This window comes from Schistocerca piceifrons, chromosome 2 (genome assembly GCF_021461385.2).
Source record: "Schistocerca piceifrons isolate TAMUIC-IGC-003096 chromosome 2, iqSchPice1.1, whole genome shotgun sequence".
Taxonomy (NCBI): Eukaryota; Metazoa; Arthropoda; class Insecta; order Orthoptera; family Acrididae; genus Schistocerca; species Schistocerca piceifrons.
In genome coordinates, this window is record NC_060139.1 from 806514366 (window position 1) to 806527005 (window position 12640).

The window sequence follows — 12640 nt, forward strand, 5'->3', positions numbered from 1 at the left end:
TCATCAATGAATCTGAAACAGGTGAGGGGTTTGGGATTCTGGGTGGTTAGGAAGGAGTCCTCTAGATGGCCCACGAATAGGTTAGCATAGGATGGTGCCATGTGAGTGTCCACTGCTGTACCACAGATTTGCTTGTAGATGATGCCTATAAAAGAGAAGTAACTGTGGGTGAGGATAAAGTTGGTTGCGGTTGTGGCTTTCATCTTCTTTGATGTTGACCTCCACCTCAACTATTGTTATATCAATACCTCCTTCTGCATCATATCTACTAACAACCATCAATATCTCCACATTCATAGCTGCCACACATTCCATACCAAGATGTCCTTACCATACAGCATAACCACCTGTGGCCATTGAATATATAGTGAGAAGCAGCCCCTCTCAAAATATACAAAGGATCTCATTGAGACCTTCCCAGAGCAAAATTATTCTCTCACATTTGTATAGAAACAGATCTTCCATCCCTTACCTCTCCAGTGACCTATCACCTCTCACATTCCCACCACCTGGTCACAAAGGAGCACTTCCCTTGTGACTCAGTACAACCCAGGATGATACCAACTGGATCACATTCTCCATCAGGGTTTCAAATACCTCTGTTATGCTCTGAAATGAAGAATATGAACTATCCTTTCCACCCCTCCCATAGTGCCAGTCCACCACCAACCGAACCTAAGCAATATCCTTCTACATCCCTACTCCACCCTTGTCCTCAACCCTCATTGCTCACATCCTTGATCTAGAGGCAAGACTTGTCCCATATATCCTCCCATTGCCACCTGTTTCAGTCTGGTCACAGACATCATCCATCCAATCAAAAGGCAGAGCTACCTGTGAAATCAATCATGTGATCTACAAACTAAACTGAAACCAATGTGCTGCTTTCTACATGAGCATGACAACCAACAAGCTGTCTGTCCACAGGAATGGCCACTGACAAACATGCCCAGGAGGCAGCTGGACCACCCAGATGCATAACACACTGCCCAACAGAACCTGCTTCACTTCAATGACTGCTTCACAGATGGCACCATCTGGATCCTTCCTACCAACACTAGCTTTTCTGAATTGCCCAGGAGGGAGCTCTCCCTGCAGTACATCCTGTGTTCTCCCTGGCATAAACCTTTGCTAGTCTCTGTCCTTCCCCCACATATCCTTTTCCCTATACCCACTCCAGTACTACACAGTCTTCTATTCCACCAATGCTCCCACTAGTCTTTCCTTTCCTCTACCTCTGTCCTTTCCCGGGCACCCCCCCCCCCCCCACCCACCCACCCACCTCAAACCTGCAGCTAGCAGTCCCACTCTGTCTCCACGACATCCCTTCATGCTGCCACAAGCAACGCTACACCCTCCTCCTCTCCCTGCCCAAGCCTCCTCCTTACCCCCACCACCAACAGATTCCTTCTCCCATCAGGCACAATTGTTTCTATTCCGGCCTCAGCGATCATCTGTGTGAGAGTTGTGATTGCATGAGTTTCCTAATTGACAAGAAGACCTTTTGGCCAAAAGCCCAACTGTATACAAGTCTTTTTGTTATGTGGTGAGTAGCCATATATCCTTTTCATAATGCTGTCATTAATGGCCAAGATGACTGGATGAAGTAAGAATAGATATCTTAACACCCACTTAAGCAAAAAGACAGTGAAAATGAGGAAAAGAGGTAGAGGAGGAGGGGCTCAACGGCATAATAAAACTTACTAGGTAAAATACTGTCCGTTGTAGTATTTAATACTGTAATCTGAGATCACCACTCAGTATTGACTCAACCATTATAAGCAACAAAAGGTTCTGCACAATAATCTTACACACGCAAGGCACTTTTTCATCAATGCAAGGAAAAAATCTAAAATGAATTATCAGTAAAATCAAACAAAACAACTTACCAATCAGAAAAGAGGCAGCAGACAAAACATAGTGAAAATATTTTGATTTTCGATCTTTTACAGAGAATTCTGTGCTGCCTTTCTAATGGTAAGAAGATATGCTTCCATCTTTACATTGTTGTAACTTTCTATTTTGCTTTAAAAGTTTACAATGTACTGGAATTGAAAACTGGTATTTTGGTCTCAGTTGCCAGAGATGGTGGTCAAGTGTGCTTGCTTGTGTGAATGAATGTGTATGTATCTCTTTCTTTTTCTGACGAAGGCTGTGGCCGAAAGCTAATGTGTAAGAGTCTTTTAATTGTGCCTCTCTGCAAAGTCACATGCCATTTTTACATTAAGTAGCAACCTGTCTTTTCCTTACACTGTTGATATTCCAACCTGGAGCTTCCATTGTTTGAACTGAAAATTCATAGGCAATGGAAAAATGGAAGCGAGGGTATGGGGGGGGGGGAGGGAAGAAAACAAAGAATGAACATTTGTTTTTATGTCCCTCACAACTTTTTTTTCTAGTATTTATTCTGGCACCTTCAGGTGTAAAACTCAACACTATCAATTTGACTGTGGAATGTAAATGTGCACATTTGTAACAAGCAGGCATATATGCTCAGTTCAGCACTAGAAAGTAGTAGTTTTTAACAGCAGTCATATAGGTTGGCTGTTCCACTTGCATAACACAATGCAGACTTTTACGACCAATGTTTGCATTCTTAGTGATTTTTGTTTTACGGGCATTGGGCTGTGGTCCCAGGCATCCATTTGTAACTTGTACACTTTTATCCCCAAAGATACCCTGTGCTCAACTCTCAGCTGTTGGCAACGATTATTGTCCACCAACATTTAGCTTACCAAAGAAGGTAAGGAGACACACACTCAAATTAAATATGAATGTAAAAATCAACAATGTTTATACTGCCTGCTAAGAATATATTGTAAAATGTTCTCAAAACATATCAATATATACTGATGTCCATGTATTAAGGTATCCCTAAGGTCAGCAAACGAATATTGAGTCACTGGCAACACTTTATGCACTATTCTATGGCATGACAATATGGAAGTAGTATGGTTTTGAATGAGTATTGTGTGTGTTTAACACATGACACATAGTTTTAAGAAAGGCAGAATGGCATAGCACATATTTTTTGACGACATGATGTATGGCTGATCCATTATAAAATTAGAGTCCAAGCCCAATCAGCAATAGTCGAATGTCACCCATATCTTTATTGTATGGCCATGCAGAAGATTTCACAATAGAGAAACACATTCAACGTCTATGTGGACAATGTAAATCATGAGCTATGGCTTGGTGCTTGGATTATTGTCTTGTTTTAAATGGCCAAAGAAACACAGAAACTGCCCTGGTTAAAGACCAGATGGTAGTCTCTGTGTCTTACATCTTTCACCAGAATGTGTATCGTCAACTTCAAAATGCTGGTTTCCCATACACCAGGGCGCATTCCTATCACAAAGACATCACACGGCGCATATTGTGTGCTTTCTACCCACTGTTAGTGAACACAGAAGCAGTGTAATTCTTTTCTATTCACAGATGAGCTATAGTTAGTCCCGGAGAGTGAATCTCACAATCTGACACGTAACTTAGCCCTGCGTCACGTCAAAGCCCGATCAATACGGTGAAAAAGTAGCCCATGACAGCACCTCCTTTCTCAGTCTATTAAGAAAAAGGAGGACATCCTAGTCTGGCAGGACTACTTTCTCTGCTGAACACATGCACCGGCGATTTGCTAATATTCATGCACCAGAAGAACCACTCTCTCACTAGAGAAGGGATACATGTCTTGCAGTGAATTACCAAACACAGAGGTGGAGTAACAAGGTTTCACCACAGTTAAGTATGGTATTTTACAGACTATAAAAAGCACCTTTTTCTGTGAAAAATTGCCTCCAAAATTCAGGTGCGTCTTATACTTGAAATTAATATAAAAATGTCCATTGTCTGAGTTATAGCTCTTGGCATCCCTGTAAAGGGCCATATATTCGATGTCGCGGGAAACCTATCTCTATCTGGCAATACTGGATTCAACTGGCAGCACCACAACACCATGCGATGAACATGAGTTGCAGGGATTCACAAGTTTGCTAACACAGTCTCCCTCCTGTCCCACCATCACAAACCCAGAATACTGTCCAGCCTATGATGTGTGATTACAGTCTATGGTGCCAGTGAACTTGAATGAAAAGTGGTTTGTGTTACCGGTAACAGTACAATAATTTTAGTAACTAGTTTCGAAATGGAAAAAAATAAAAGGTACAGAATTCATATGACAGGAGCTATAACCTGAAAGTAATAGCATATGAAGAACGACTTGGAAACAGAGCAGCTGAGCGGCATTTCAGGCCTCCACCAACAGAAAAAACCATTCACGATAGGCGGGCTAATAAAGAAGAACTGAAAAAAAAGTGAGAAAGACTGAATGTACAATGGCCAAAACTAGAAGCCAATGTATTGAAATGGATTCAAGGATACCGTCAAAATGGCACTGGAACTGATAAAAAAAAATTCAATTACACGCACACAAGCTAACACTACAGTGGAACTTAACAGACTTTAAGGGTGGAGTTGGTTGGTGCTACAAGTTTACAAAAGCATCATGGACTTAGCACGTGAACCAAAACCAAAATATCTCAGAAAATGCCACAAAAGTATGAAAAGAATATGCTTTCTTTCCGTCACTTTATTATTCAACATCAAAAGAAAACGATTGTCATGATAGATGCTAAAACTGTTAACTACAAAAACAAGTGAACATATAAAAAAGTGCACTACACTGTTGTCCTTTCATGTAGTACTAAACTTATCCAATGATCATTTTCAAGGGCATAAAATATCAAAATTTTCTGAAATACTGCCAGGACATGTTGTTGACGTACATGACACGGGTTGGATGGATGAGGCTGGTATGAAACTAAGGATTAGCAGAATGTGGGAGAGAAGGAAAGATGCTTTATTGAAGAAGAGTTCTCTTCTTGTACTAGATCAGTTTAGTAGTCATCTGAAAAATTCTGTGAAAGAGAAACTGAGACAGGGAAATTTGACCTTCTTGTTATTCCACGAGAACTTACTTCACAATTGCAACTCCCTGATGTCTTAATAAATAAACCTTTTAAAGTGTGTACAAGAGAGGAACAGAACAAATGGGTGGTGGATGAAACCCAACAATTTCACAACAAAGGGAGCTTTAAAACAACCTGCAATCAAACAACTGTGTCAATGGATAAAACAGTCATGGTCAAAAATGAGAGAAGACATCATTGCTAAATCTTTCATGAAGTGCAGCGTAAGTAACGCTCTCGATGGCAGTGAATATCATTTTATATATGAATAGGAAATCGATGACAATAAAGAGGAATATGAAGAAGAAGAAGAAGTTCAGATTATGATTTTTAGGGATTTTGAAGGTCAGTTCTGTTTTATAACTAAGAATTTTTTTAGTCTGGTTTTTGTAAAAAAATTATTTAAAAAAGAAAAAACTGCTTGAAAATTAAGGTGCATCTTGTAGTTCGTAAAATACAGTAGGTAGAAAGAACTTAACATAGTCATGCAGTTCGCTTTACTATGCACAAACTACACACTCATCATCTACACACATTGGTGCACGACCCCATACCTCAAAAGTGTGGTCAATGCATATAGAGCATCAATAAATTGTAGAGCTGTGTAGGCCTCTTTGGCTGTGTGCATCAGCCCCAACATCCTATATGGTGTGATACCAAGAGAATAATATCACCTTTCCTGCCATTTTTAGGCAGAGGAAAGCATCATGATTGGCCTGTACCACTCACTGCATAGCTTCAAGAACACTCATGGAGTTGAAGCTGTTGAGGAATTTATAACTCTAAAACATTTTGTGTGGTCCAGTACCCACTAAAATACATGAACCTCTGCATCACAAAAAAATGAATTCTTTAGGTAAGCAAATGATGAAAATGCTAAGAGTAAAACATTTACCAGCTGAGACTGTTCAGTTACTTAGTTCCATTAGTGTAGATAGGCATATGCCGAGTGCTCATTTAAAATGATATACCATCTCAATTTGTAAATCTAACCCAGAGAGTGATACATGTATCTGCAAAAGAAACTGTGCCATCAAAGACAAATGTAATAAATAGACTTGGACCAGCATTCATACACCTACGTGAAAATTGTCAGAGCCTGTAAAATAAAGCAAGTTGTTTGCTGATGACATTTAAAGCAGCAGAGACAAGAGAAACTAATAGTGCCTGATGGGGGCAAAAACTAGACATTCTAGCTGAAGAAGCCAAATATATGCCTTATAACTAGAGTGAAACACTATCAGTGCATAAAAATTGTAAGGAAAATTCTGGCAAAATGTAAATAATTTAGGAGTGAAGGAGACACCTCTCAGAGTAGCAGAAGCATTAAGTTGTCTATAGGCACACACATAAGAGAAAGAAAAATTGCTAACTTTTGGAATCTTTCTCTCTTTCACCCTCCCTCCCTCCCTCACTCTCTCTCACACACACACACACACACACACACACACGCACACACACACACACACACACACACACACACACAGATGCATACCTGTGTCCGTAACCCCCTACCCCTTCACTGTGCCAACTGGACACACACAACATCCAGCCGGGGGGTGGGGGCTCTGGCTCTGGCTCAACAAAGAATATATTCTGAAATCTAGCAAGTTTTCTTTTACCGTTGTGTGTGGCTGTCGACGACTCAACACTTTTCTCTTTTGTGTATGCCTGTTGATGACTCCTAAATCAAGTATTTAAAACTATTAGATAACATTAATACCGTAAAAACAATGCCTGCGCTAAGCACAGAAGTAAGAAAAAGGAAAAAGACTGCAAAACCAAAAGCAACACACTGTTAACTTCTCAACAAAGCAATCCTGAAAAAATGATCCATAGTTTTCTGTTGCCCATCAGAATGTCCATAGTTAATACAACTGGATCAGTTTCAGTAAGCAATTTCATCCCCAAACTGGCAGGCTACAATTTCAGTACGCAATTTCAGTGTGAAACTCCAACTTGGTTAAAAAAGGAATAAGGTCAAAGTCTATAACAGTGGTTCCCAACCCTTCTTAGACCATTACCCTTGAGTGCAATGAAATGCTAGCTAGTAACCCAGCTCCCCTCCTCCCCATACCGTCCTCAACATTAGTGCTAACTAAACTTTAAAATGAAAAATAATTTTCTGTTAATACTTTTATTTTTAAAATGTTGAAAGATAATTATATTTAGTTTTCGTAAGTGTTTTAGTTTGCCTCAATCTAATGAGACACTTGGTCACCCTCACCATGCACCCCATCCAAAATCAACCAAGCTACAAACTCTGCACTATTCTATCCAATGCTTTGTATCTGATTACTACTACTACTAATAATAATAATAATAATAATAATAATAATAATAATACTGTGTAAGCCCTACATCAGCGTAACAACCATTTCAAAGTTGCTGTTGTGCTGTGCTGTCAGTTGGTTCATTTATTGCTGCAAACTTATTAATGAACCAATTTTTGGTCTATTGCGTGAAGAACCCACAACTTGCACAAGGCATTTTCATGAGATATTTTAAATACTGTCATAGTTACATGGTACAAAGTAGAAAGTATGTGTTGTGTGGACTATGAGAGGAAGATGTTCATACATTTGCTTCACATCTGTAACATCCACCACACCATTTCACGTGCTAATGCTAGTTTTGAAATAAAAAAATGTAAGTATTGGTAACTTACGCAATCTGCATTACACTCTTATCGAATACTAAAAACCTCTTAATGATCCTATACAAGCAATGTACTTTCATGACCGAAACACAACGGAGCCTTTTCTTTTTACCCCTCAGTAAGCTACATTTTACCCCCAGGTTAGGAACCACTGGTCTATAAAATAAGTTATTAAATAGAGGAAAAAATTTAGAAATATCAGCTATAACAATATCAGCATTCAGAATAACACTGTAGTATTCTTACATGGCTCTACTGACGGGAGACAAAAAACTTTCTTCAAGGCTTAAAAGACATAAAAGCAAACTGTAAAAAAACAGCAAACTTTGCTCATTTGTAACTATTTTAATATGGACCATAGCAAATCAAGCAACACAAGAACTGAGATAATGCATCTGTTAGCATCTTATAACTGATACATTCCCCAGAGTTCGATCATTAGGTGACACACTACTGTGAACGTCTAAGAAATAAAATGATTTCTGAGCGGCTAATGAATGTCTCTTACAAAATCCAGCAAATTACACATTTACTCAGCGTACTGAAACTGCTTTTCTTTAGCAATTTCCAACAGCTAATATGTCAAATAACTGACTTATTTGCTGTATCTGTCTCCCCAACCATACAGACACGTACTGCAGGTTGCCGCAGCTCTGGTCAACTAGCAAACACTACCTCAAAAGATCGTATGAAAACAGTACGACAAAAAACGAACACGCTGGGTTGTTGTCTAATAAAACCAGCAGCTTTCATGGTAGCATGTGGCACCAGCCGTGCACCAGCAACATGAACATCATCGAAAACAGCACTACCATCACAGGCACTCACTCACTCTGCGAGCCATGTGCTTGCTGAATGTTGCAACCAATATTTTTTCACTGAGCATGTATTAAGGATGCCACGCGGCCACTCTGGACCAGTTCACATCACTAGGCAGAACAATGATCATCTCACTGCAGTGACCGAGCAGCCAAGCCATCACAGAGTACCTTCTGCTCATTGGACTTCCATCTTTAGCCCACACTCAAGCTCACTGCCACACTGGACTTTGTCTTCAACCCATCCCAAGCCAATGGCGTTGCTGGATTTCATGCTGAACCATCCTCGAGTTTATCAACTTGCTGGACTCTATCCTTGAGCAGCCAAGCGCATAGCGGCGACCATTGACTCACAGATTTAGTCAAATTAAGAAAATTCCAGAACAAAATCAATGATTGACTTTCAGGCAAGAATATGCCTTGCAAAACTACTGACTAACTTTCAGTCAATAACATTCCAGTATAATGTCAGGGATTGACTTTCCAGCCTGAAACAATCACAGCATGCTTGCTTCTCAAGAAACTGTGCTACTGTGTTCTGTTCATTGGGCTTAACATACAATTGTTCCTTGCTGCCTGGGCACATCTATTGTAGTGTAACATTTGCCTTGGTCATGAACACTAAAATTTTGAGAACGATATTTGGCTTAGGGATTACGTGCCAACAGTGACTAAAGACCAGACTTCCAGACTTATTGTGCTTTCTTGGTTGTCCTGAGCAGCCTTTCCATACCCATGCACTACTTAGAACTGGTGATCATTTTTTTGCAGCATACATCTGCTCTCAACACGCACAGTTTCTTTTCAGTATGGCATCACAGCCCTCAGATGTCTTGCACAGCTCCTGCTTCCCTTACAGTGTCTGTAACACAACTTTTGAGTTTCTCTTACAGAAGTTAACCTGCCTGGATGCTGATTTAACCCACATGTCGACGATGCAGCCACTGCTACTTCTGGAATTCAATGAAGAGTTGGAGCCATGGCCCACGTTTGTCAGATGGCTGGAAAAGTGCTTCATAGCCCGTGCAATTCAAGATGGCACTGGTCAACAAGTTTTTCTCCTTGTTTATTCTGGTGCTTTACCCATCTCAACCATTAGTTTCTTAACTCTAGTGTAGACCTTGGTACCAAGTCCTATGTTCACTTTTACAGGATCAACTCAATGCCTATTACAACAATCTTCATGCTTCCATGCACTTCCAGCTTACTGTAACGTATTCACCTGCTTTGACGATCTCCCGACAAATGATCAAGGTAGTATTACATTCAATCATTTTGTTGTTTTTTTTTATGCTACAGTTTCTGACATGTTCCACATCCACGAAAATCATCTCATTTTTGGGTATATGGAATGAAAAGTGAATCTAATCTAAATCATTCTCCATGCCACTCTTCACGCCTGCCAGTACTGATTCCTTACAAAAACACTCACAGCCTTTGGTGCTTCTGACACCTTCCGGCTCCTTCCCACCCTCCGGGTGCAACATCCTTCCTAGTCCCCATTCATCCATGCTCTCATACTACTTCCTTAACCTTTTTCGTTCCTCCTTTGGTGCCATACACTGGCACTACTGCCACCAGCGCCTTTGACACCAGCCCCATTCACACTGGCCGCAGTGCCACTTGTCCTGTTTCTGATGCTCCACCCAAATCTCCGGTGACCTCGCCACTCTTCTGGGAGCCTTCCCTTCAGGTGGTGCATCACACACCATCAGGGAGTGACATGTTTGATGCTCCTCACCCTCCCTCTGTTGCACCTTCTTTGACAGTCCTCTTCAGCCCTCCAGTCACATTCATGGCGCAAGATACGTACCTTCCCTCACTCCTTCAGTTGTCTCCAGCATTTCACAGCATAATGTCATCCTGTTCTCATATGCTATCCCCTTCCAGTTATTCCTACCTGTGACTCATTACTGTCAGTACCTTATGCACCATACTGCAGGATATCACATGCTTCTTCTATCATCTCATTATCTTTCCTCTGGGTGGGCCAACATTTTGCCAATGTAGTTTCGACTGCCGCAGAAATTTCACCTGTAAGCTCTTACATGTTCTCCACACACAGTCCTGAGCTCTCCAATGTGAGTTCCATATTTTTGGAGCTCTGAAAAAATACATCTGTGAGTGTTGATTTGCTTTGAATGAAGAGGTGGATGCTTGGGTACAATCATGGCTGCATAGGCAACTGTAAACATTTTTCCATGAAAGCAATGACTGTCTTGTCTCACAATAGGATAAATGTAGTTTCAGTTATGGTAAATACTTTTGAGACAACAAACAGTTAACTTACTTTTTTCCATCTATCTCATCTTCATTTGACTGCTCCCTATAGTAGAAGAAAAACGCAAGCAAGCAGAGAAAAGTATCATTTCTGCTGAACATTAATGCCATCCAAATAATTATACAAACATCAAAGTCATCTTAAATGTGTAAAACAAGCAGGATAGATACACATTTATAACAGTAAATGTGATTGGGCAATAATACAGTAGACTTTACTGAAAATACTTTTAATGCACACAAGAGTTTCAATAGTCACTTCTTTCCTTTTGAAACAGTTGCAGTAATGTAGAGTTCTCAATAACAACATTGTGCAAAAAGTATAAATAGAAAAACACACACACACACACACACACACACACACACACACACACACACACACACCTATGCCAGTACCTGGAAGAGGCACGGAGAAGTGTGAGTGTGTGTGTGCTCTAGCTTGTTAAAAGGATCTGCTATCCAGTGAGTTGTCTCCTTTACCGTTAAATTATTTACAGTCTGCCAGAACTTTGCATCAGCAATGGACTACGTTATTTTTATATTCCTTCAACATACACTGTATCTGTATAATTTCTGCAAAATACCAAGAACACTTTATTTCATTATATGACTTATTCACTGTATTTTAGCTTACAGAGATCCTAATGGATGTAGAGAAACGGCTAATCCTCATTTGTCGGGCAACATTCATGCAATGACTGCACATCAATAGTCTGCATGCACATACAAGAAATAGTACTGGGATTGTTTGGGGTAGGTGTGAGACATGGAGCATGGTTGAAGGAGCAAAGGATGAGAAGAGGGAGAAGGAAAATAGAGAAATTAGAGGAAGGATGGAATGGCCAGTAAACAGGTAGTGAAAGTCATGAGAAAGTGTGTAAATAGGAGGTGAGATGGAGGGAAATATGTAGGATGGATAGTTGTTAACTTCCCATTATGGGACAGTATCAAAAATAAGAATGTTGCTGAAGTGTCATTGCAGGTTACTGAAATGGCTTAAGGATGAGAATTTAAACAATACTCCAAGTATAACAACCCCATGTCATAACCCTAGTTCTAGATCACTTATTTGGTGATAGTGGACAAGAGAGGAAGGGATGTAGGTGTCAGCAAGAAAGAGGGGAGGCAGTGGAATATGTGTGTATGGTGGGGGAAATACAGACAATGGAAGGGGGTTATGGGGAGCAGGGCTAATGAGAGCAGAGAGGTGAGAAGGCGGGGCTGGTGGACCAATTACAGATTCTGTGAATTTAGAAGCAGTAACCTACAAGCAAAGAAGGGGAGGGCACACAACGTGTCAAAGCACTCCCCCCCCCCCCTCCCCGGACATACAAAATGAAAATTGTTGAATGTTTTAGCCATTTTTTGTAATTAAAAAAAAGTTTGTTTTCTCTTTACGTGGACACAAAACAAAGTGCATACATTTGTGAAAGTCTATGTTTGACAGTAGTACCTTTTTTGCATGCTTGGCTCCCGCAAGGTGCGTCTCAAGGACTACCATTCCAGAAAACTCTAAGCCACAGATCTCACATTTCAGACCAGCCTAAAAAGAAAAACAGAAGTGAAAGATATTATGTAACAAAACAGTAAAAATCTATCCACCCATTTCCTGACTGACATTATAACTTCTAAAAATTTATTAGAACGGGGATTTTCTCTAACGATACAAACTAGACCCTGGAAGCAAATGCTAGTAATACATGCAGCCTTGCAAAAATATTAACCAAATAGATTAATATATGAAAAAACCACAAAGTATTTGTTTGCTGTAGTAGTAAGTCAAAAGCTGTAAGTGTTATTTCGTGAAAGATAAATGTTATAATTCACTAAAACATGTCAACAAGTACTAGTTTCATTTTTTTCCCTGTGTGTAACTTGGCAGCTCTACAATAAGAATTTTCACTACAAAGCAGAAT

The 12640-nt window shown here is 40.1% G+C and overlaps 1 protein-coding gene across 4 annotated transcripts in view; it reads right to left on the reverse strand.

Moving 5' to 3' along the window:
* Positions 1–12640, reverse strand: part of LOC124777478 (zinc finger protein 346-like) — a 146685-nt gene that overhangs the window by 29030 nt on the left and 105015 nt on the right. For all 4 annotated transcript variants that reach the window (XM_047252913.1, XM_047252912.1, XM_047252911.1 and 1 more), the window contains one exon: positions 12178–12267. In XM_047252913.1, coding sequence (XP_047108869.1) covers positions 12178–12267 — 90 coding nt within the window. The remainder of the gene's footprint in view (positions 1–12177; positions 12268–12640) is intronic.